At 34.2% G+C, this 27,525-nt stretch overlaps 1 protein-coding gene across 10 annotated transcripts in view; it reads left to right on the plus strand.

The window, feature by feature from the left end:
• TUSC3 (tumor suppressor candidate 3) overlaps positions 1–27,525 on the plus strand; it is a 435,781-nt gene that overhangs the window by 296,853 nt on the left and 111,403 nt on the right. For 7 of the 10 annotated variants that reach the window (XM_074000326.1, XM_065518907.1, XM_074000325.1 and 4 more), the window contains 3 exons: positions 3,689–3,752; positions 16,490–16,564; positions 21,220–21,310. In XM_074000326.1, the coding sequence (XP_073856427.1) occupies positions 3,689–3,752; positions 16,490–16,564; positions 21,220–21,310 (230 nt within the window). Of the gene's footprint in view, positions 1–3,688; positions 3,753–16,489; positions 16,565–21,027; positions 21,122–21,219; positions 21,311–27,525 lie in introns of those variants that run through there. The other 3 variants (XM_065518904.1, XM_065518905.1, XM_045397894.3) reach the window with 2 other exon arrangements.

Raw genomic sequence — 27,525 nt, forward strand, 5'->3', positions numbered from 1 at the left:
TATATTTTGGAATAAATTATCCTGAGTTACTGCTATTTCCCTCACTCATGAGAATTAGTAAAAAATCAGAGAGGAAAATAAATAAATGAACACCATGCTTTAGCTTTCAGGGAATTCATTATTCAATATTCCCTCTTTCAAAGGATTTTGAAAGTATATACATCTGTTAGAGACAAATTTTTAAGACCAGGTTAAAATCGCAGACCTAAGGTTAATTTTAAGTGAATTAAATCATTGCTTTAAGGGCCCCATAAATGAAAGCTAGCTATCTAAGTTCAGTGTTTAAGACTTTTGCAATACTTACTCATTCTTATTCTTGTGCTTACTCTTATAGCTTTTGGTGTATGCCAGTAATCTCTTTGTTGCACATTAGTAGATAAAATGTAATCTTGTAATTTGTGTGTGTAAGCTGCTTGAGAACATAGGTATTTTTTCCTATAACTGCTGGATTTCTGTTGCCTGAGGTGGTGCCTGATACATACTAATTGATGAATTAAAAATTTGCAAACAAATTCAAGCTAAGTAAATCCTGAAGGCTCTTAGGGTATCTACTTTTGATATGATTTTGAAGACAAAAATAAAAAGATGTACAAAAATCAATGTTTTTATAGTATGTTAGTATACATTCCTGAATGTATTTTATAGAATGTTAGTATACATTCCTGAATATTATCTTTTAAAACTATCAGTTCAACACACTAAATTCACTTACGAAAAGGAAATGAATTTCTGAATGCTGTTTGTTGAGAAGATAAAAACAGCTTTTCGGCCTTTTGGCTAAGATCAAGTGAACAAGATACAAAGTTTGTTGAAGTGGAGACTATGAAATGATTTCTATTTGATCAATTACACTATTGTGTATCATACTATCTTATATGATTTTTAGGAAAGTATCTTGAGGAATATCCTCTTAATCCTATTTTAAAGATAATTGAGGCTAAGTAGTTTGTTCACAATAACAGTTAGTAGGTGGCAAATTCCGGACTGTCTCCAAAGCCGTTCCTCTCTCCTGCCTTATGTATACAAGAAATAAGCTACAACGGTTATAGATCAGTTTCATGAACCAAGTCTCTAAGGACAAAGTGTGATTTATTTTAACCTAGCTGCATTTTTAAATTGAAAAGAAATACATAGGTTTCTGGTTATTGTGACTGGAAGCACAAAATGCATTGCATGATATGATGCTTTTCTCACACATTTGAGAAAGCATTGAAGTGTTTTGAGCAAAGTAATGATAGGATAGTTTCAGCAGTATTCATCTGAATGACAAATCAACTCCAGGGTAGAGGCAGAGAGAATAAAGGAGGCTGTTGCAATCGTCTAGGCAAGAGATGATGACTGGTTGGATCAGACAGATCTTGGGGTCTTATTTTTTAGCCTCCTTTGCTAGTTCTTCCTGGGAGGGGTGAAAAGTGGTTGAATTTGGAATGAATTTTGAAAGTAGAGCCAACAGTATTTTTTGAATGACTGGATATGTGGAGAGGGAGGGAGGGAGGAGGAAGGAGGGAATAAAGTCAAGGAAAAGAGTGAAAGAAAAGTAAGGACAGAGACACAAAGGTGATTCCAGGATTTTTACCTAAACAACTGGAAAAATTAAGTTATTCTCCTGAGTTAGGGGAGAATGGGAGAGAAGCAAGATGCTGGGACAGAAAGAGAGGCAGATCAGGAGTTGCGTTTTAGCTGTTTTCAGACTTCCAGTATATCAGACTAGACACCAATGTGAGAATCATCAATATAGACATAATTAAAGCCATGAAATTGGATGAGAACACCTGGGAAGGCTGAGTAGAGAGAAGAGGCCTAAGCCTTTTGAGCTCTGAGATACTCCAGAGTCTAGAATGTAGGAAGGGAAGAGCCTCCTCCTTCCGGAGGAGGAAGAGCCAGTGAGGCAGAATCATCTGCAAGACTGGGGTTCTGGAAGTCAAATGAAGAAAATATTAAAGAGAACAAGTGGTTAGATGCAGCAGAGTTTTCAGGTAGATTAAGTCCAGTAAGACTTAGATATGACCATAGGATTTAGTAATGGGGGAGTCCATTGATGACCTTGACAAAAGATTGATCAAAGAAGATTCTGTTACTGAAAATAAACAGAAAGGATTATAAACCACTCACCTAGAAGACGTCTGAAGTTATTCCTTAAGTTTGCGATCCTCATAGAGGCAAACTACTTTGCAGTTGTTATGTAAATTTGGTCATATTATCCTGTACTGTTAAACTCAGATATGTTCGTCAGTTATTTAAATACTGATTTTAATTACTTTAACTGTCAACATTTAATTAAAGTTTTTACAAAGTTTTACTTGAGGTTCCTCCTGTGTTTTGGTAAGTTACTATATGGTGGGAAGGGCATACATACCTATACAAACAGTCCTGGGTTTCAGTCCAAACTTCACCGATTAGTAGTTGTGCAGTCTTGAACAAGTTAGGTAAATTTTTCTAAGTCTCAGTTCCTCATTTGGAAGTTGACAGGTAATAACTACTTTATATGACTGTCAATTAACAGTGGACTGGATTAAAAAAAAGTGGTACATATACACCATGGAATACTACACAGCCATGCAAATGAAATTATGTCCTTTGTAGCAACATGAATGCACTTGGAAGGCATTATCTTAAGCAAATTAATGCAGTAACAGAAAACCAACTACCACATCTTCTCACTTGCAAGTAGTAGCTAAACATTGAGTACACATGGACAGAGAGCGGAACAGTAGACCCTGGGGTTTACTTAAGGTTGGAGGGTGGGAGGAAAGTGAGGATTGAAACACTACCTATCAGGTACTTTGCTCACTACTTGGGAGACAAAATCATTTGTACATCAAATCCTGGCGACATGCCATTTACCCATGTAACAAATCTGCACATGTAGCCCCGAAAAAGTTTGAAGAAGAAGAAAAAACAAGATACTGTGAGCATACTATCTGAAGCATATGATACAATTATACATCATAAATGATGTAAAAGTTGAGTCATTGATTTGTACTGTAAGCTGCTATATTTTTTCTCCAGTATTTTTTAATATAAATAGAAAACTTAGACAAGGACGTTTATTTAAAACAACTGCATAGCAACTGATATAAGAGAGATTAACAACAGAAATAATCATGGGAATCAATTTAGAAACCAGATAATCTAGATGGAGATTTGTGTTGGATTTTCTATAATCAACTGTATGCTACTCAATAGGGTAAAACAATTTTAATAATTTTGTTTTGAAAAAATATAAATGCTATAATGAATTATGTGCATTTATAAAGCTGACTCCTTATTTTAAAAACTTTGATAATGTGGGAAGTAGTGATTAGACATTTGGTCACTTCTAACTTATTTTAAAGGATGAAAAATCATAAAAATGTTTTGTTCTACTTTGTACTTTTGCAGTAATTCTACAGGAATTATATTTAATGTGTGTATGTTTGTGATAAATCCCTTAACACGTTATATTGTTTGCTTTTGATACTAAGATGCCACCTACAGTTTACAGTAGTATCATCAACCAACATTGTCATCTAATTGCATTTAACTAATAATTATTTAAAATAAGTGGAACCTAGTAGGAAGTAATAAAAATTTAATTAGTAAAAATCTAATTGGATTTTTCCATTGTTTATTTTCATGACTTAAAACTACAAAATAATTATGAGGCTTTCTCAAACTGTAATTTCTGTTTCTTTGTCTTCTTTTATAGAGCTACATTCATGGGAGCAGCCAGGCTCAGTTTGTGGCAGAATCACACATTATTCTGGTACTGAGTATCCTTTTAAAATATTGATGAATTGAAAAGGGCAAACCAGAGCTACATGTTATTAAATTGACATTTTTCCTGGCAGTAAATATCAAGATTTTAAAAATACATTAAATTTTAAGCTGTTCTGTATGAGTAATTTTATTTTTTTGTTAATTATTTCCTACTACAGAGTAATTTGTTACTATTCAGTATCATTAACAGATCATAATTTATTTTTTACTGACTGTTGAATTTCAAAGTATTACTCTTACTCTGCATTGATGATCTCTGGCTAGATTTTTTTGTGAAATTTATATGGCTTTTCCCTATGGCATCTTAATGGTGAGAAAAAAGTGCCTTATGGTATAAATAGCAGCTTAAAAAAGGGATTATCATCATACTGCTTCCCTTAAATATATGGTATGTCAGAAGAAGGAGATTTTGAGTGGTTCAACATGCCTTTTTGGAACATACCAGACTGAGTCAGACTAAGTGTTGTGAATCAGATCATACAATGTAATTTATGATTTAGATTTAGAAGGGTAAAGAATGTAGCACGATAAGAAATAGTAGCAGGATAAGAAAAAGGTAAGGTTAAGCATCTAATCTGAATATTCTTAGAATGAAATAAAATTAGTTTGGACACTGTTTTGGGGGAACATTGATGTTTGTGTGAGTCTTATAAAAATGTTTGAAATTTAAATTCATAGTGTTGCTTGAACATATTGAGCCATTATGAGAATTTAACGTGTGCCTCTAGTGTCCTTTATAAAATTTGATTACTAATATCCTGGTTACTAAGATTCATATTCAAATGAAGTAGTCTAGACCAAATTCTCCAGTACTATATATAACTAAAGCTGTAAACTTTTAAGTATCTTAGAATTTGTCCAGGCCAAACCTCATTTTATATGTAGGAGAACTAGAGCCCACAAAGGGCTTGTGTTAGGGAAGCCTACGTGAGCTAGAATTAGAATTCAGTTTTCTTTTTCATGGTCTATTGGTTGTGCAAGTACTTAAGTTTTATATACAATACTTTATTATGGTGTGTGATGTATAATTTCATGAATGAATGTTAGTCATGCCTACGCTTTTTAATCTGGATGAAAAATCTTTTTAACAACACTGAAGTTTTTGGATTTTATTACTTTGTTGTGTCATAACAATGCATTTTTAAAAATCTACCAGCAAAGACTGACCACTTCAGTTTATTCAAGCAACCTGTTTTATTCGCTTACTGTGTTTTAGGCACTGCATGAAGTGGTGGTATACAGTGATTACTGTATGGTGGAGAAAGAGGGATGGAAAATGTTTAAAGCGCTTGGAATTCTCGAGAAACTGAAAGTCTTCCTTGTTTGTAAAATCAGGATTAGCAATACTAACCACACGGCATTTTTGTGTGAAGAAAATGAGCTAGCACACATTAAGCATCCAATAATCACAAAAGGCTAGTTGGTTTATTCCTCTCTCTGTTTTTCCTTCTTTCTTACTCGGAACTTTGGTGGCCACAGATAATATGCATAAACACATATATGTGGGTTGATTCCTAGTGATATTGTTTGGCTGTGTGTCCCCACCTAAATCTGACCTTGAATTGTAATAATACCCACATGTCATGGAAGGGACCCATTGGGAGGTAACTGAATTATGGGGGTGGGTTTTCCCATGCTGTTCTCATGATAGTAAGTCTCATGAGATCTGATGGTATCATAAAGGGTCGTTCCCCTGCACGTGCTCTCTCTTGCCTGCTGCCATGTACGATGGGCCTTTCACCATGATTGTGAGGCCTCCGCAGCCATGTGGAACTGTGAGTCCATTAACCCTTTGTTTCCTTATAAATTACCCAAGCTCATGTATGTCTTTATTAGCAGCATGAGAACGAATACACCTAGCTTTTGACAAAGGTGTAGATGACCGAAAAAAAAAATCATCTTCTAATAAAACTTATCAAAATTCTAAAACTTGAACTGTAAACAGTGAAATGACTTAATTTTTCTAGAGCAAAATTTTTGAACCCATTAAATCATATAACTTGTAATAAAAATGCAGTTTTTCAAGGTTTAATGAAAATGAAGGACATGAAGTTGAGAAGAAAATGATTATAAATCTCCTTTATATTGCAGGAGAACTAAAAGACACCTTTCTAAAACTCATTGAACAACACTGACCGTCTTCTTCCTATGTCTCAATTCTCAACATTTTTATTTCTTCCACCCTTGATTATGCATGTTTGGATACATACATGAAATTGGGCATATCTGCAGCCCATTTCTTGCTTACATTTGTTTACTTGCCTGTATGCTTTATGGTTTCAAAATTAAGAAACTACTATGAGGAGTACTTGTTTGGCTCTAGTTTGTCTCACAGACTGGAATCGGAAATACAAATTTTGCTATATTTTTCAACAAATACCGAATTTCTGCACACCAGCTTTAATACGGTAAGAGAGTAATGCTTTCTGCACATCAGAGGGGCCTTCGGTGAGAAAAGGAAGTATCTGTATATGTTTGTAGACATACCCACTCCTCCCTATTAAAAAATAAGGGCAAAGCTGTATTTACTCTCAACTTATTATTTAAAGATATTCAGGGAGCAAAATATGTTAACATTAAAGCAAATTGATAGAAACATAAAGCATTTGTTGCAGGTAAGTTTTTAACTCTCATTTATTGAATTATTGTAGTTTCTTTTTTTTTTTTTTCCTAACTTGTTTCAATCCATGATGTAGCATTTCAGCAGTATACTTTATCTAGATAAAGTGATGAGTTTATTGAAACACATCAGGAATACTGAGCAGAAGGATGAAAAGCTGTGTTGAGATCATAATTTTATTGTATGGCAGGAATTCTCCAAGGTTTCATTTCATGGATCATTGGCATCAAGCCGAGATTTAGGATTCAAAGAAATTTCACAAGCAGTATGAATTTTTTCATATAGATCTTAACAGTGATACATAAAAGAAAAGCCCCATTCTCTTTTTGGTAATAGTCATTATTTGTTGCTTCATTTTTCCTGTGTTTTTTTATTTTAGACATATCTGGTACTAAGAAAGAGAAAAATTCTTTTAAAATGCTGGACTCATTATCAGTAAAACTTTAAAAGAAGTCCAGGCACAGTGGTTCATGCCTGCAATCCCAGCACTTTCGCTGGCCAGTCACTGTAGCTGAGGAGTTTGAGACCAGCCTGGGCAACATTAGGGGGAATGCTGTCTCTACAAAAAATTACAAAATTAGCCAGATGTGATGGCATACACCTATGGTTCTAGATACTTGGGAGGCGGAGGCAGGAGGATCACTTGAACCCGGCAGATCAAGGCTTTAGTGAGCTGTGATCACACACTACACTCCAATCTGGGTGACAGAGTGAGACCCGGTCTCAAAAAAAAAAAAAAAAAAAAATCAATAATTTCTGATTCTAGTTTCATTTGACAGTCTACTGCTGCTTTTTGAACAATCTATTTTTTTTTTTGTCATTTGTGTATTTTTTTTTTCTTCAGGCAAAAAGTTACAAATACCAGATGATTACTTTTCATTTATCTGTAGAGAGAACATTTCTATCTTTTGGATTTCTCGTCCTAATTTAGTAAGTCAGATTATTAGATGCAGTTGCTATATAGAAAGATTTGCTGAAAAAACCTAGGAGAAAACAGATGGAGTTATTTTGTATCATAGGTTACAGATTGATATTTACTAAGAATAAAATTGTCTCCATATCAGTAGTGTTTTATTTTTTCAGTACCTTATTTAAATAAAGAACAATCTTAAGTCGTCTTTGAGAGAAAACTATATGAAAAAATAAGAAACATTATATTTTCATATGGAATATATGTAAATCATCTAAAAGTAACTTACATAGGACTTGATGTTTTTGCAAGTAAATTCATTTTTATTTCACTTATTTTTCCTTTTTTAATATTTTCACCACCTAATGCAAATGTGAATGAGATATTTGCTGTTTACAGAAAGGTAGGATGACAGAAAAATACTTAAAATACAGTGAGACAAATATGCAAAGGAAGTAGCAAGAGAGTAGCTAACTCCTTATCTAGAGAATTGGCACTGACTTTTCAGCTGGATGTGGAAGTAAAAAAAGGAGTTTCAGAGACAGAGAAATGAGTGAGGAAGCTATTTTGGTAGAAGATACAGCAGGTACACAATCATAAAATGAGAGTGAATACTCTTTATTTCAGGAAGATAAATACATCAAAGCTGGAATACACATTTTGAAGAGATTGGTGAAAATTTGATTAGGCTGAACAATGAAAACCTTGCTGAGAAATTTGAATCTTAGCTACAGGTGGTAGATGCAGTGCAATTAATATGCCAATTTTACATATTTGGCATTGGGTAACCTATGAATTCTTTCTGAAGTATTACGAGGTTGAGCCCCACATGTCTTCTTGATAAATTTGGCTGTGGAAAGGGAAATAGTGGCGTCATGCCTGTTTAGGGAACAGAAAGCCAATGGAGGTTTGCTCCAGTAACAATATTAAGGATAGGGTAGAGAAGGCAGAGCAAAGGAAGCAGGAATCGCTGGCAGTCGTTCTGGCTGCTGGCAATGGTTTATCCTCAAGGATGAACCTAAGTAAAGGAATGGATGAGTGACTCAGCTGCTGTTTGAGAGGAAGAAGAATCAAAATTGATAATAAATGTCACAAGTAAGATTCAAGAACAGAAATCAGAGATGATTCTGAAGTTCAGCTATGTGTTGTAGGATAGAAATATGGAGGAAGACAAGGTTTGGAGGGGAATGTTTAGCCCAGAAAAGTTCCTAAGATTGATTAGGCCTCATTATTGGTTGATGAGAAAGAGATTAGTTTGTTTAAATTGCTTAAGATGATAAAGCCAATCAGTTGAAGAGTCAAGAGCTTAAAACTGTAAACGCATTGTTTTTCTACTTAGTAATACTTTGCCAATAAATCAAAACCTCTGTGAATAGACCAATAATATTCTAACCAAACTGTATATTGTGTGTATTTGTTGTATACATCTGAAAAGATCATTTTAATAAAGATACAGTGGCTATGTTGATTTTATTTTTTATTTTTATTTTTATTTTTTGAGATGAAGTCTCGCTGTCTCCCAGGTTGGAGTGCGGTGGCAGCGATCTGGGCTCACTGTAAGCTCCACCTCCCGGGTTCACTCCATTCTCCTGCCTCAGCCCCCCAAGTTGCTGGGACTACAGGCACCCGCCACCACGCCCGGCTAATTTTTTGTTGTTGTTGTTGGGTTTTTAGTAGAGACGGGGTTTCACCATGTTAGCCAGGATGGTCTCGATCTCCTGACCTCGTGATCCGCTAGGATTACAGGCGTGAGCCACCGCGCCCGCCCATATTCCTTGAGTTACTCTATCATATTTTTGTATAGAATAAAACATCGTCTAGCAGTGTAAAAACAAATATGTGTGGGGCATATGTAAATATAAATACACACATACACGGAGGCATATGTGCCAGGTGCTGAGGTACAAAAGTCACAAAACCCCACAAGATGTCTGATGGTGTGGCATTTACAGTCTAAAGGTAGAGGAAGACACACAACAAATGAAAGTGCCAGTAATTCTTAAGTTACAATTATGTTCTTAAAAGTTTTCAAATGTCCACAATTCAGTAAGACTCAGGCTTGAGGCACATGGATCTTAAGTGGAATATCATGAAGTGCAAATATGCAGTTTTTGAAACCATAGTTGGAAGAATTAGTATGTATATGAAATTATGTTTAAAACTTTTTTTTTTTTTTTTTTTTTTTTTTTAGACGGAGTCTCTGTCGCCCAGGCTGGAGTGCAGTGGCGTGATCTTGGCTTACTGCAAGCTCCACCTCCCGGGTTCACGCCATTCTCCTGCCTCAGCCTCCTGGATAGCTGGGACTATAAGCGCCCGCCACCATGCCCAGCTAATTTATTTTTTAAATAGAGACAGGGTTTCACCATGTTAGCCAGGATGGTCTCGATCTCCTGATCTTGTGATCCACCTGCCTTGGCCTCCCAAAGTGCTGGGATTACAAGCGTGAGCCACCGTGCCCGGCCTAAAACTCTTTATATAATTTCCCAGAGTAGAGAGTTTCTGCTGTGGTGATCCAGTGATAAAATTAAGGTCGGATATGGTTTTGATTATAGAATGTTCTTAAAATTCAAAACCTCAGGTATGATTTTAATGAGATAACCTGAAATCTGCTTTTCTTACTACACCTATAAATATGGCACAATAAAGCAGACCTGTAATTACAAGTAGTAGTTTTCCAAAATAAAAAGGCACCTTCGTTTCATATTTAGAGAAACGTTTGCAGAAATGTATGATTTTATTGTCCTAACTAATCTGCCTTTTTTTTCTATCAGTAGGCAGTCCTGGAGGGGCAGAACTAATGTCATTTAAAAATTTATTTAAAATTTCAATCAGATCAAATTAGTTTCCATAGACAGTAATGTTCCCACTGAATTCACCAAGATATGGTCTCTCTGTGTGAGTGGATCCAGAGCACCTGAGTTCTAGGATCAGCTTTAGTGTCAACTACCTAATCTCTGACCTGCCACTGCCCCTTAATTCTCCACATGTTTTTTAAGTTAGAGGATCTCAAGAAAATGACATGAAATAAATATTAGTTGGAAGTAAAATTATTTATATAAAAGGTTATACCAGCAATTTAAAATGTTTATTCTTATAAAGATCACATTGCATTTTCTATGAGCAAAACATTTTTTTCCATTTATTATGAAATAATATGATTTCATTTGGCATATTTCTAGTCTATCATATAGTGAAAACATTGCTTTTAATATGTTATATCCAAGGAGAAACATACTATAGAAAAAAATTAATGATAGATGCAAGTTGAAAATTTTAGATTTAGATTCCTTTAAGTCTTCTATAATGTGCTAACAGTTTTTTCAACGTCTGTTTACATTTATCTTTAAATTGAAAACATCTTGAGTCCATTCCTAGGAGCAACAGAAAACTTACCATATGCATTTGAGAAGGGATTATAATGTTTTGTAAATGTATTTGTTACTATCTCCGTAGAATGCTTAGTGCCTCTGGGTATTGTATGTAATTTCCACAAATAGCAGCTTTTTTATGTGGAATCATGTCAATATTTTGACTAAGCGTAGGAAAATGATCAACAGGATCAGCAAAGAAACTAGTGTGCACAGTAGTTTAAATATATATTGCTATGATATTAATAAAAATGTGCAAAGTAATACAAAAACTAGGCCAAAGTATGTGTGTATAGGATAAAGGGTAGAGGTCCGTCTGTTATATTCTTTTAATGTTGGGATATTTCACTGAGGCACAGCTAGATGGCTACACCCATCAATTTAATGACCAAGAAGAATAACATTCTTTTTCGTCAGAAGTAGAATCTTGTCAGATTTGGAGGGTCTTTCATTAATCATTCGGCCTTCCACTCAATGCCACGTAAGAACACTGAGAGATGATCATCTAGCTTCTTCCTCTGTATAAAAAGGAAGATTTTTACATTACAAATGCAATTTTCCCCAAATGGTAAGTATTATGCAGTCTCTTTTTCAGCCGAAAATGTTTGAGTTAATACAATGAAATTTAAGCCAAATGATTCTCAACTCTTAAAGGCCTTGAGTTAAAACATACATCTTTAAGTAATAGAGAGGGAGGGTTAGCAAGCTTAAAGCCATTTTAGTATAATTCATATGTCTTAATTTCAGCCATCAGGTTTTTAAACGGCTCACTGCTCTTTTCTTGTTAAAGCTTAGAAAACTCACTTTTGCAAGAAACATTATGAGGAAGAGATCATAGTTATTTACTGACCCTGCTGATTTCTAACAAAACATTTTACCTTGAGGTTGTATATAACCTATGTCTGGTAATCCCTTTGCTTTAAAATTCCCACTTTAAGGTTGTGTGCACAAATGTTTACTAAATTCTTGCATTTTTAAAAATTGTGAAGTAAGAAGAAAGCTAAATTCCAGTGAGACATAATGGTATACAGTGTTTTTGATACCACCTTAAAACCTTTACAGCAGGGGTTGGCAAACTAGGACCAGTTCAGGCCCAATCCATCCTGCCTGCTATTTTTGTAAATAAAGTTTTATTGGGACACAGAAACAGCCATTCATTTATATATTGCCTGTGACTACTTTTGTACTACAACAACAGAGTTGAGTAATAGCAACAAACTCCATATGACTTGCATAGCTGGAAAATATTTACTTTGTGACCCTTTACTGAAAAAGTTTGCCAGTTTCTGCTCTGTAGGCTGTGGTCAATAAAGAAAACAAAAATCCACAATTTTATTAACTCACCCATGAACAGTTACTGTTTTTATCTTTCATTCCCTGCAATCATTTCTTTGTATTTGTTTCAAAGGAGTCAAGGTTTTATACATAGTTTTCTACGTATTATACATACATATACATCTTTTCATTTGGTATGGTGACAAAATTACTATTAATATATCTTGCTTTGTTATTAAGAATTTTTGTGAATTTTTTATATGGCTAGTTAACCTATTACAAAAATGTCCCATATGTTATAGACATTTACATTTTAATTTTTTACTATGTAAATTGTTCTAAAATAGATTTTTGTATGTATATTAAGTTTTTTAGTATTTTGTATTTTGTCTTATTTGGGAATAGCTTTATAGGAGTGGAGTTCATGGGCATACTTCTGGCACATATAATTAATGATAAATGATTTGCTGAGGTTTTTGACATGCTGAAATCTTAAAATTTTGATGTTAGACTTGGTGTTTCTGGTCCCTTTCTGCCCTGTTGATAGGGAGTTTGCGTATTTTTTTAAGTTGTATAATTTGAAAAATACTATATTGTTACTGCATTTGCTCCCAACAAAAATAGTAAATTATAAAAATGTGATTTAAAGCAGTGTGAAACATAAGTGATATAAAGGTAAAATCATAGACATGTTTGAAATGGCAATTTTGTAAGTTATTGCAAACTTCTTTGTAAAATCTAGAATATATTTATGGAGTAGTAAAATGTATTTGAATGCTCTGTGCTTTATGAAAAAGATTTTTATGCTCAGCATAAAGATGTTTCATGCTGAAACTGGGCTAGCAATTCTGTTCTTTGCCTAATGCTTGTTATCATTTTCATTTAATCCTGACATCTTACTTCATTACTTTTGTGCTTTTTTGCTTTGCATCTTTCACTCTTTAGTTTTGTGACTTTGAGCAAGTTGTTTAAACTCCTCTGGGCTTCAGTTTCCTTATTTGTAAACAGATGATAATATCTACATCAAAGAATTGTTGGTACTGGGTAGGACAGTGGATGAAACAAAGTTCTTGCCCTTTTGGAGCTAAAATTGTAGTGCTAGAACAAAGACAGTGAACTGTAAAATGTATACAATCTGAAATTTCTTTAAAAAACAGTGTTAAAGAAAAAAAATCAGAATAAAGGTGAGAAGAGGCTTCTCTAACAAGACTGCATTTGAACAGAGACCCGGTGGAAGTGAGGGAGTAAATTACATGGCCATCCCAGGGAAAAGTACCTCAGGCAGTGGGAATAACAGGTTCAAAGATCTCCTTATTACCTGACTTGCTTTGAAGGTATGAGGAAAAAAGGCTAGAAACCTAGGAGGAAGATTTAATTTCTAAAGCAGGAAACAAGCACCAAAACTCATAAAGGAAAAGATGAATAAATTTGGCCACATTAAAATTAAAGCTTCCTACATGACAAATTAATTTAAAATACAAACTATAAAGGAGAATCGGAATGCAATACTTCAGTCAATTGCTATCTAGAAAAAAAAAATATTGTCCTCCAAGTTAATAAGAAAAAGCAACTATGCTTTTGGAAAAATGGGCAAAAAAAAAAAAAAAAGCAGTGTACCAAAGACTAAACCAAAAAAAGAGGAATGAACATATCAAAAAATGCTCAGAACCAAGTCAGAAGCTATTGATACAACTCTTTCCTTACCAGTTTGATAAAACCAATAATTGGGTAGTATTGTGTTAGTGAAATGTAAGAAAACCTGAACATTGCTCTTTTTAGAGAACAGTATGATTATACCTAACAAATTTGAAAATACACTTACTGAACCTCTGAAAAATTCCACTTCTGGTTGTGGACCATAGAGAATATATCGCGCATATACACTAGGAGACCTGTGAAAATATATTCTTTGCAGGAATATTTGTAGTAGCAAGCATTTGGAAACAAATGCCATCAGTAAGATAAAGCAATAAAATATGCTATACTCTTACGAAAATATACATAATTTTCTGTTACCACATTGATTTAATGTAAGCGATTGAAATGAGAAACATGTTACTGATAGTTTTCAACATTGTAATAATACGGAGAGAGAGTAGTAAAAATGTTAGGAAGATACATTTATAGGGACATGTTATACTTGGGTGACCATAGTTAATGCCCAGTAAAATATACTTTTCCCTGAGTTCATGTCTTTGTGTATGAACCGATACATATATTTGTGTACATGTGCATTTGTGTGTATAAAATTGGACCGTAAGAACATGTTAACATATGGCTTTACTCCCATTAAAATTGTCATGCATTTTATTTTGTAGGCTTTATTTTCCCCAGTAATAGAAATACTGCCATTTCCCCCATGATTCATTAATGGAATAGAGGAAGCTGCTTAGCAAATGGAATCATAAGATGAATGTATGTTTTCCTTTTAATGTCTACATAAATTCACCTTAAATGCCATTTATGTTTTGAATAGTTAAAAATGTCATAGCAGCTGGGCACGGTGGCCCACAACTATAATCCTAGCACTTTGTGAGACCGAGGCAGGCAGATCACTTGAGGCCAGGAGTTCAAGACCAGCCTGGCCAACATGGTGAAACCCCATCTCTACTAAAGTAGTAAATCTATCCAGGCATGGTGGTGCACTCCTGTGATCCCAGCCACTTGGGACGCTGAGGCATGAGAACTGCTTGAACCTGGGAGGCAGAGATTGCAGTGAGTCAAGATCCTGCCACTGCACTGCAGCCTGGGCTACAAAGTGAAACTCTGTCTCTAAAAATTTTTTTAAAAATTTAAAAAGTCATAGTAAAATAATCTGCAGTTCTATTTGAATTATTAAATATGTGTATTTAAATGTGTAGATAAAAATTTATGCATGAATATAAAAGGTATTACAGAAAAAATGATTAAAGGGGAAACTCAATAACTCCTTGTTAAGGATCCATATCAGTCACATCTATCTGTTCCAGAAAACTGATATGAACAGTTTTAGTGAAACAAGTTTTTAATTTTTATCATGTTGTTAACAATGTCCAATGTCTATGGATTCAGGGTAATGTATACAAGTAGATGGTCCAAAATACTTCAAGAATACAAAACAGTCATTCTCTTAAAATATTCTTTTCAGGCTACTGCTACATGATTGAAAGGCAGGAATTTCATAAAAGTTTCCGTGTTTTTCAAGCTGTGTAGCAGGGATCTCTAGAAGTTTAGTGCTAGTCTATGGTATGTATGTGTGTGGTGGGGAGGGTGACACTGTGCAGGGGTGGCAGGGGCTTTTTCGCTTGTATATGTTAGGCTTCCAAACAGGTTTTCATTTTCCTTTTTCCTAGAAAGAGTTCCAATGATAAAACAAATACAATAGTTTGAAAACCATTTGTATAGAGAGGTCATGGAAGCATAAATGCCTTAATAGAGAAGTCAGGCATTTATCATTATCCAGAAGTTGGATAATACGGTCATGAAGACGGACTCAAATATGAGCATTATAAATAATCAGAATTTCAAAGACTCAGAGGAAATGTTCTCTGCAGAATTTTCTCACACTTCCTCCACTTGATCGTATATTGCCCAATATTATCCTTTGAGCTTTTGTTGATAGATCCAGCACAGGAGATTTATTGATGCTGTTTATACACAAATAGCAGTAGAAACAAATACAATGGAATCATAATGAAATTAAGCAAATTGAGGAAGTTCTGGCCTGAATTGTTTTATTTTTCTCTTCAATTTTTAATCCATTAATCGCTTGGGCAAAATACGTAATAAATATATTTTCAGAATTGATGAGTTCTAAAAACTTAAGAGTCGATGATGTCAAAAATGTTGTAATAACATGGCAAAGAATGTTTTTATGAAGGTGAAAATTTCCCATCATTTTCTTAATTCTGGCATTATTCAACATAGCATGAATATATCCATCCTGTTGGAAGCAGGTATTAAATACAAAAGTAATTTTGTGATCTCATTCTTAAGGTATCAGTTAGCTGACTAGCCTCAGGGTCCTGCTAGATTCATTAAATTGTTTTATTATAATGTGCTCATTTGCTTTTGTAAGATTTTTAATTTTATAGCCCCAGATTTTCAAGTAACATGACACCTGAGCTTCATAAAGATTTCAGCTAAACAAAATCTATGAAAAAACACATTGAGAAGAAAAAGCTGTGTGCACACAATGAAAATGAAATGTGTCAATGACATGAGTCATCATGTCTATAAGCAGTACATATCTTTATGTATAATGTGAAATGTTGTAACTGGTTTTGAGAGTCCATATAGTTTATATGTGCTATGAAAACCCTGGAATTTAAGAACCTTTAGCATTAGCTTCTCAATATATCACAAATTGAACTTTCATGTTATAAATTTTTTTAAAATTATGGCATATTTGCTCACGCAAAGAATGGTAATTTTATCTTTATTATAAAGATAATTGATTTTATTTACCTCTTTGTGCACTTATAATTTAACCATTCTGGAACATTGTGTTCAGAGCCAGAAAAATTAACAGATTTTATTCACATCTATTGTCTATGGCTTCCTTGACAACTACTGCAGATGCCGCTATCACCATGGGGATGGTTCTTCTAAATGAAGCAGCAACTTCGAAAGGAGATGTTGGAAAAAGACGGAGTAAGTCTCTGTGTTGCCATTTTTGTAATTTCGTTTTAGTCTTAAGATTCATTTAAGTCAAATGGGAAATACATAAAAGCCCTTTGTAAACAAACTTCTAAAGAAATGTTCTGGTTTGAAGAAGATTTTAACTTTTTTCTGTTTCTGGGATGTGTTTGTATACTTGCAAATATATTTCTTCCAAAAGCGGACGGGGTAGTTTTCTGTGGAATTGCATATAAAGTGGAGCTGTCCTTCACCCTTGTCAGGGTGCTCTAATCCATCCCTGCGAAGCCATAGAGTTTGTTGTAATTCCACGCGGCAGAGAGAGATGGAAAATTCTGGGGACAGAGTCTTCAGATATTGTATTGTCATATAACATACTCTCTCTGCTACAAGAATCAGGGGTGCACTCAAAGCCTGACTTAGATGAAACTTCTGCATAGGTATTGTACACTGACATATATTACCTTTCCATTCGTTCCAAAGCTTCCTTTAACATTTTTTAAAGGGCATCTGTTGATACTGTCTCTTCCAGGGTCTTTGCCTTTTCCATTGATACACCAAGATTTACAGCTCCATCAAGTTTTCCAGCATTATGTTTTTAAGCAAGTTAATTCTGTGGTTTTTCTTTGATGGGACCATTTCTCTCTGAGTTGTAGAAAAAATATGAGGTTATTGAGAAGTAAAGAATTTTCTAGCAAAAAGAGAAGAACACACAGGGAAAATGTGCTCTGAGGAGCAAAGGACAGTCGCTTGTTTCCTGCCACAGACCTTTTTATAATATCAAGTCCCTATATGATTTGATATGTCCACAAACCTATCAGTTTTTCTATTATTCTTTGCATTTCTGAACTCTTTAAAAACCAAAATTTGTGTATGAGCAGCATAGGTATCTGAAAGAGTATTTATTAGGAAATTTAAAATAGAAATCCGGACTTCGTGGGTTTTTAGCTAGGGTGACATGTGTATAAACAAATCATAGTGCTTTCTAAATACTTAAAAGTCTTAGGGGTTGAAATGTTTTTGATGTAATACACAGTTTAGACTGCCCTCTTTTCCTATGGTATCATCTATTAAAGAAACTACAAAAGAAATGAGCACATTATCAGGTTGAATATAATTTTATTTATGTATCTTTTGAATAAACATCGATATTATCCCTATGAGGACATACTATTTTTTTTAATAATTTCAACTTTTATTTTAGATTTGGGAGTATATGTACAGGTTTGTTCCATGGGTATTTTGGTTGATACTGAAGTTTAAGTACGGATCCCATCACCCAATAATGAGCGTAGAATGCAACAGGTGATTTTTCAACCTACACGCGCCTCCCTCCATCCCCACTCTAGTCGTGTCTGTTCTCATCTTTATGTTCATATGTATGCAATGTTTAGCTCCCACTTTCAAGTGAGAACATGTGGTATTTGGTTTTCTGTTTCTGTGTAAATTTACTTAGGATAATAGCCTCCAGTTGCATTCATGTTGATGTAAAGGACATGATTTTGTTCTTTATAGCTGCATAGTATTCCGTGGTGCATATATACCACATCTTCTTTATCTAGTCCATCATGGATGTGGTATATAGGCACCATGGAATCGACGTGGGTTGATTCCTTTTTTTTTTTTTTTTTTTTTGCTATTGTGCATAGGGCTGCAGTAAACATAAGAGTTCATGTGCCTTTGTGGTGGAATGATTTATTTTCCTTTCGGTGTATACCCCGTAAGGGGATTGCTGGGCCAATGGTAGCACTACATTAAGTTTTTTGAAAAATCTCGAAACTGCTTTCCACAGTAGCTGCTCTAATTTATATTCCCGCCAACAGTACGTAAGCATTCCCTTTTCCCTACAACCTCACCAGTATCTGCTTTTTGACTTTTTAATCATAGTCGTTCTGACTGGTGTGAGATGGTATCTCATTGTGGTTTTGATTTGCATTTCTCTGCTGAGTAGTGATAATGAACATTTTTTCATATGGTTACTGGCCACTTGTATGTCTTTTAAGAAATACCTGTTCATGTCCTTTTTCTGCTTTTTAATAGAAAAAAAAGGATGGGGTGGGTTTTTGCTCAGGGATTTAAGTTCCCTGTAGATTCTGGATACTAGATGTTTGTCAGATGCATTGCTACCAAAAATTTTCTCCCATTCTGTAGGTTGTCTGTTTACTCTGTCTTGTTGTTTTGCTGAGGCTCATTAATCAGTCCCACTTGCCAACTTTTATTTGCAACTGCTTTTGGAGACTTAGTAAAAAAAAATTCTTTGCTCGAGCCAATGTTGAGAAGGGCATTTCCTAGGTTTTATTCTAGGATTTTTAAAGTTTTAGGTCTTACATTTGAGTTAATTTTCACATATATGGTGAATGGTAGGGGCCAAGTTTCATTCTTGTGCATATGGCTAGCCAGTTATCGCAGCAACATTTTTTGAATAGGGAGTCCTTTCCCCATTGCTTGTTTTTGTCAGCTTTGTTGAAGATTGGATGGTTGTGAATGTGCAGCTTTATTTCTGGGTTTTCTATTCTGTTCCATGGGTCTATGTGGAGGACATCCTCTTAATTATGTGTTTGTTGTATATCCTGTCTTAAGGTAAATAATAGTAAGAAATGTGTAGTAAATTTTTAAATCTTAGAACATTTATTATAATATGATACTGAATTTATTAAATCACCATTTCCAACTTCCCTCTTTGTAGATGTTTCTTTAACTCCAGCTCCCACCCACACCTAAATTGTTTATTCATGTTATGTGTGTGTATGAGCATGAGCTGGAAAACATTTTAAAACTTTTAAATTACTCCTTTTTGATGTGATTTTTGTTTTTGATGTGGCACAACTACTATGATTAGTGTTTCCCAGGTCAGAATGCATCTGCCTCACCACAGCATTTTCTTTCAAAAGGTGGAGTATCTCATGTGACTACCATGGTTCCTTTAATAGTTACTAACCCCTCCCTACCCTCAGTTCCTCTCCCTTCCCATATACAAGTACTTGAGTAGCATTATTTTGTTCCACTGCAGAGGATCAAGTAATTTTCTTCTGTCTTACTTGATCACATATTTCGAGCCTCATTTCCCATAGAGCACAACCCAGGGGAGCTACTAAAAAGGAGCAAAGGGAATGAAAAGAGTGCTTTATTCTTCTTTTGAAAAAAAAAAAAGGAGATGGAAGGAAAAGAAAGAAGTGTTAGATAAAATGCCAGATTTGGGAAAGTATAGAGTAAATCATTTTGTAATTCATGATGGGTTTAGTAAGATTGTTCTTCGCAAAGTTGTTATGCTGTATCTGCGTCCTGGTGTCTGTCATATGGGGATATTCTATAATTTTCAAAAACTTATTTTATGATATTCACAAACTCATTTTTTGGTTTATTTTCTCCTAATATTCATTTGAAGTTCAGCTGCATGAGTGTTGTCTGAAATGAAATGTCAGAGGCTACACTTGGATGCTATTAAATGCTTGTGATGTTTCACAATTCATATTGAAAACTTAGAAGATATTCCTGCAGAGTTGCATAAAAACGGACACATTTGCAGACCATATTTTGACAAAGCTGTACCTTGTGTACTCCATGATTGCCAGAATTGCAGTTAAACTTGGTTTCATTTATATATTGGAAAAAATTTTAAAAATCATAGTTCCTTATAGAATCATATAGATCTGTTTGATTTTCCTTATTCTGCTTTAGTGTTTTTAATCTTTTTAAATCTTTTTTATTTTACAAATAATTTCAAATATTTGTTTAGAATTCTCTGAAATAAAAGGTGTATTGTGCAAATATTTGTTCTTAAAAGATGTTCAGATATTTCTTGAGATTAACACTAATTTCTACTTACAGAACATATTTAAGTATTTAAATTTTATAAGCATGTTTAGATTGTACTAATAACTGCAATGAATCTTGTTTAATTAAATATCCAAAATATATGTGCAAAAGAAACATTTTATTATTCATCTGCTTTAGAGTAAAATCTTCTCAATCATAATAAAAAGGAAATGAGAAAATAAAGTACTTTTCCTATTGTTAGCTTTCCTGGGACAGAGGAATATTGCAAACCTAGACCACAGCACATTTGACTTTAACATGTGCCCTCAGTTTGTAAGACAGACAACATTTTGACACTATTACCTGCCATGGAGGGAGTTTCCTCCCCTCTGGTTCTCACTTAGACCGTATTTTCTCTCTCCGAGCTTTTATTCCTTGCTTTCTATAACATGCTCTCACTGAGGCGATACTAACGAATACCTAAAGTTACTGCTTAGCATCTGAAAAGATTAAAATTATATTAAGCATTTTAACAATGCAAATGTTCCTGCTAATATAGCCAATGCTTAATAATGCAAGAGCCAATAATCTTGTTTGTGGTTTATAACATGGTTTGTTTTGATCACTCTGGGGCATGTTAGTACTTGTAAGAACTCTATACGAGAAGAAAACCTCCAGAAGACTTAGATCAGTCAATCTTGTTGTTTTCATACCCCAAATAGTACATTTTCATTGAGAAGAATGTGGAAAATATTGAACACATTGTATTGTGGATAATCTGGTTTGTTGTACCTGTATGTGCCATGAACTATTAAATGTAAGTATACTGTAATTGAATGCATTTAAAAATATAAACAATTGGGGTTTCATTTGCATATTTTTAGACACTAATGGTATTTTCTGTCTATTTCTAGTAATTTGCCTAGTGGGATTGGGCCTGGTGGTCTTCTTCTTCAGTTTTCTACTTTCAATATTTCGTTCCAAGTACCACGGCTATCCTTATAGGTAATATCTTTATACTAACATGAATGTTTTTAACTAATAGAACAGAATTTCAGTGGTTAATATATAATTAAGGATGAATATAAAGTTGCTGTGTAATTTTTAAATTCAGTTAAGCAAGTGTTTGAGCACCTGCCATGTGTTCAGCATGGTAAAGTACACAAAGGAGATATACGACATACTTCTTGTTCCCTGACAGCATATAGTTTATTTTTAGACATACATATTTTTATATAACAAATGAGGTTGAAGCTCATTTTGATGACTTCAAAATTTTATCTTCCCTTAGTTTGTCATGATTTTGACTTCATTCGCAAGATGGTTTTCTCATATAATTCACTGTTCATTGTCTAATAAACTTTGTATTATCTTTGGAATTCTACAAAATTTTCACTTTTCAAAATAAGAGCCAACATGAAAGGGAAAAATTAAGTGATAAAATAATCTCTGGTCATTATAAATCATAATGAGTATCTCGTAAAATTTTCTACAAATTGTCATAATTGGAGATGGAAAGATATTGAAAATTCAAAGACCACATTATTATTAGCAAACTATACTTTCACTAAAGCACACTGTAGTAGATGTGCCAGATTACAGTTGTTCACTTTATGAATTAGGCCTGTATTCATTCTTGAGCTTTTTCCTCCAAGTTTTCTTAAATAACTTTCATTTTCTCTAGGCAGTCCTTCTTTTAGTTTAGCTCATCTCTCTAAATGAGTAAAAGCTCAGTATTTCCTTTTTCAGAGATTTTGAAGATTCTGTTTAGGTAATAGAACCAGTGATATGTTGATAGAAAATAAAAGCCTCTCAAAGCCTACATTTCTCCTGCCTGTGAACAGTGGACATTTTTAGAACATTTCTACACAGATCATAGTAACAATATATAGCCTTATCAGGGAGAAAACTAATCCCATAAAAGGGAGATCTAACCATGGGATTATAACACAAGAATATGAGTCTTCAGCCCCACCCCCTCTATTTTCATAGATGGCCAGAGGTACATTTCCAGTTCTCTTCTTCCCATAGCCATTAAAAATAAATATACTAAGGGAATGGAAGGAAATATGGGTATCAGATTTCCTGACACCCTGCTTGCCATGTAAATTTTTAAAAATACCAGTTCTGAGGACAGCAAGAATTATGAGAGAGGCAAGCAGAGTCTTCAGGTTTTTCATTTTATTCTTGACTTTAGATAGCCAGCCAATTTTGGTGTTGATAATGTGAAATAATCAAATCTAAGATTAAGTAATACCCAAGAAAGGTGAAGTTTTCTTTTTTCTTTCACGCTGCTCTAGGATTGGGAATCATGTTTCTGTATGATTGGTACTTAGTTTGACATGTGTTCTATAATGGAAGATGTAAAGTAACAAAAATAGAAATACTCTATTTTATCTATGATGCCAAAAACACTTGAAAATTAATCCATTTTCATCTCTAGTACTTAGTTTCAAAGGAAATACATACCTTTTTATGAAAAGATAAACTATACAGTAAGTGATACTGTGAGATTCTTAAGCCCTAATTAGTTGACAGGAAGTAGGGAAGGGTAAAGGGCAAATTCTAACTTTCCTCATATATCAGAGCATGTAATGATACCAAAATATCATTCCCTATCTAGATTATTATCTGACACAGCAATATAATTAGGAAAAGTGCAGAAAAAAAATATTTTACTCATTTTTTAATAATGTTGCATTTGACAGTACTATTTTTGTTACGATATGAAGAGTTTAAGTTTGTACTTTTTTTTCAAGTAGTAGTTGTCATTTAGTGTAATAACTCTCCAGTGCTCTGGGGTTTTGTGGCTGTTTTTTAACTGAGGTTGGACATAGAAATTACCTGGGGAGCTTTTCAAAATACATATCCTTGGCCTCTCCATAGATAGGAATAGTAAGCACATCTGAACCAGCATATATGCCACTTACATTATTTCTGTGTAAATGTGTCATTTGAACATTCTTCTTATGTAACCAATCCCACACTCCTGTCAGCTCCCCACCAACCTAACAGGAGATGGATTTGCCTTCAGCAGGCCTCATAATGCTAGAAATATAGATGAAACTCTTGTAAGAAGTCAGAGATGGAAATTATGCCTTACAGTGGTTTGTGAATGTGAAATTTGACATAGTTTAGATGAAAACCCTACAAGGAGCTGCCAAGAAACAGAATCAGAAGAGAGCCTATCAAAGAAGCTTGGGACACCAGGTGTGCTAAACAGTGTGCCATGCTGTGTGGAGAAATGGCAGGCAGGCCTCTGACTGCTGTAACAGCTCTTCAGAGTGCTCCATCATTTGCTGTGCTATTGTGTGGATTTACCAGATTGACCTAGACAAGCTAAATAGAGTTTGGTTACTCTGTTAGGCAATTTTAGATTCAAGAAGCCAAAAGGCAATCGGAGTATGTTAGATAATGGGAGGTTTATCGGAGAGAGATACGGAGAAGCAAGGAAGACAATTAAAAACGTAGTTGCCACATAGCTAGATCTCACAGATGTTGGAAAAGGTTCAGAAAATAGGTCATTCGACAACAGAAATCCATTGCTTCAGAAGTAACTCAGTGACTAATCTCTTGCTCCAATTCTTCCACTATTATTACTGAGTAATGTCTGTATACCATTCTCTTCAGCTGATTAGAGCCTTCTCTGTCCCTTAGACTCCCACCTATGCTACCGGTTCTCATTCTCTCAACATGATTTTGTGCATTTTCTTTTCTAAGAGGAAGGGAATGATTGGCTAAGTTTTTCACTCCCCAGTATTGGGCATCTGATGTAAGTAGAACTTTCACCCCAGTCTACCTCCTATGCCATAGTCTATCCTCTGGAGTCCTTGAAGGTGTCTCCTTTACCACCTTTTGTTGGAGCTATTCAAAGAGCCCAATGAATTACATTAATTTTCTGTTTTCTAAGCACATCCAACAGAAGCCAAATACAATGACAAACACCTATGAAAGAAAAACACCAAATATGTGAACAGAGTAGTATTTAATTCAGCTCATGTATTTGGGAAGAAGGTGGTCAAGATAGATCTTTGATCCTAAGAGATGGTTCTCAAAACTCTGTGGCTTCTTATTCCTACACCATGTGCAACTGAGTCAGAATCTGCAAGTGTGGGTTTTAAGAATCAGGTGAATAGTTACCCAGGTGAATCATATAACCATTTTATGAGCCTGTCTTAGGGAACTAAGTGATAAAGGATTTCCCAATTGCCTCTCAGTTTTAAATTTGAGTTGTTAAATGCTTTATAGACATGCCATGATGTTTACTGTGAAGTCATTTGTTTGGAGAAAGTACATACAACCGTGAACCAGGGAATAACAGTGTAAAGTGTCAAAAGCTAAGTGGCAGATCTGTTGTATGGAAATAATTGAGAAAGATCACTGTGGGTTTGAGAAAGGAAGGCTCCAGAAAAAGGCTTGAATTAGGCTAAAATTCAACAAAGCATTTAGACAAAGAAGAGGGGCTCAAGATATTTCATGGACAGAAAGTCATAATTTGTATACAGAGGAATGGGAAGAGAAATATGTTCATGGTATCTTCTGAGGATTATGAGTATACTAAATAGTGAACATGTTTCTGGCTTAAAATGCATTAATTAGATAAAGAAGTATATGAAAAGGAAGATATATACACAAAAGGAAATATTCCTAAGCAATTTGGGTGAATTTTACGACAGTTCTCTAATTCAGATTCTAGAAATTTGCAAAACTAATAATTATTTTTCCAGGTGAGTTTTTGGGATTTTTTTTTTCTGGAACATCATAGTGTTCTGGGATTTTAGTACTGCACAGGATCATAGAGATCATATCGTTATTCATTTTACAGATGCGACAAAGAGAGTGTCTCTATTTAAAGACAGAAGCAGAAAATCTGACTCTTAGCTCACTTGTCTCTCCTATGCCATATTTTGTGTAGAAAAATATGATTTGTATATTCATATAAGTGGAAAATTATCCCAGAATCAAAGTTGAAAATAATGTGATAGCCAAAGCCTCTAAGAAAAATGTTGACAATTAGATAAATGTTCAGCACCAAGATAATAACTTACTTTGGCCTCTGGAATTAGTTCGAGAGATGACGATTTTACTCAAAAGGAAATCTACAGAAAAACTAAGGGACACTGACAAAATCTACTTATTAAACAAATTTAAGTAATTTTTATATCTCATTATTTACTAGTGAAAGCTGCTATAGTTTACATAGATGTGATGCCCTTTTTATATTTTTTAATCTTTATAATACTCTCTCTTCATGTATCCTCAGATCATATCTGAGATTGTTCTTATGAATTTCATGACTTTGTTATCAAGCTATTGTACTGTCCAATTTAAATAATCCCTGTAATTATAGCTTCCCAGAGCACATTAAAGCCTTCTAATATGTCCCTTCAGCTCTTTTGAAAACTGTCATTTATCTGTTTTCCTACATTCTATTGATATACTGGGAAATTGTTTAGCTAACTTCCATAAATCCTTATGGTGCTCATAGATAACCCTTCTTATGATCATTCATATTTGAATTATTTTGCTCTCAGGTTTACATAGTATAATTTTTCCCTTCATGACATTTACAGTATCCTTCCAAACCAACAAAATACAGTGGACAGGGGAGAATTATGAACAAAAACAAGTTTTCCATTTAAAAAGTTTTAATCCCTTTTGTTAGTCTAGCACATGTATATATGCTAAAGTCAACTTAGTAATAATATATTTTACTTTGAGTCATCTTTTTATTCCATGGCATTATTTTCCTTTTAAATAAGCTTTCGTTTCCTTCTCAGTTGTTTTATCCATTCTCTTGTGAATGATTATGATAATTCCCTGACAAACAGCAAAAACAAATGTTACTAAAAGACTGCAGAGAGTATATACCAGACATTTGGGTACACCCTGAGCCAAATTACAAAAAGGTGACAGTACAGGGAAAGCAAATATATATCTATTCAATTAGTTAACTAAAGAAAGAGCAAAGGTGATGGCAAAAGCAAGTGTCAAAGAGGGAACAAATGAAGAAGAAGAAGAAATAATTCTGATACTAGTTGAAAGGTGACATGCTGATAAAGAACAGAAAGACCTTTTCCCATAGAATTATCCTGTGATGAACATAGTACCACATTGTTCAAAAATATTTTTGTATTCCTGGAAGCATTTACCTGTGGCACCAGCATTGTATGTTTTAAAAACTGCTCACATCAGATAAAGGCAGTTTGTAGAAAATGAGAGAATGAGATGCAGAAAAGAAGTATTCTAGGAAGAGGAAAATCCACAACACATATTCCAGAAGGTATTTCCTGGCCTTTGGTACTTCTGCAAAGACATTTGTAGATGTCCATTTTCTAAGAGCATTAGACTGTAAAATAGTAAATCGTAAACCCTAGGAACCCAGACCTGAACCACTCCAGCCATCCAAGACAGAAATACATTGAAGTAGGCTGACAAGAGGAGAAAAATAGTTTCTCAACCAAGACTGTATCCTTGGCTTTCCCAGTTTTAACAAGAATACATGTTGCAGAGATCAATTACTAATACAGATGCACGTTGTTCTTCACAGTAACTCTTGGGAAGCTTCCTACTTCTACTTTAGATCATACCTGTACTTGGGATAAGACACTTGAGTTACCCTTCAGTGAAAATGCACATTTGAACATAACACCTTCTACTTTTTTTTTTTTTTTTTTTTAAGAAACTCACCTTTCTTAATGGCCTTTAGCCTCCAATGCCAAAGTAGTTGCTTGGGTGTTATGCATCCGCCTTTTAGCCCTCAATGTCTTCATTTTGAATTTTTCTAAATTATAAACTGTTGTGGCACTGATACACAGGACTATATCCATAATTATCTTTATGTACAGAACCATGATCATAATTGTCTTTGAACTAATTTTTTTACATTCTGTTTTATTTAAAATACAGTCCTTAATTTCTTCTGTATGAAGTGATCCTGTTCTGTTTATTCATTTTTATTTTAATCTTAAGCCTTATAAAACCTTAAACATCTATGCCTTTCATATTTTTTCAGTACTTCATAGTACTTTCAAAATTGCTGTTTTCTTTGCTGATACATGTACCTGCTAAAGGGATAAATATCTACTTTTTTAAATATTTATCCTATATTCTTAAATCTTCCCTAAAGTTTACCATTAACACTTTACAGCATGAATCTGTTTCATGCCATTACTAAATTCTCTCAGATTGTCTTCTAAATTTAATACGCAAACTTTCCC

This window comes from Macaca fascicularis, chromosome 8, assembly GCF_037993035.2.
Source record: "Macaca fascicularis isolate 582-1 chromosome 8, T2T-MFA8v1.1".
NCBI classification, from domain to species: Eukaryota; Metazoa; Chordata; class Mammalia; order Primates; family Cercopithecidae; genus Macaca; species Macaca fascicularis.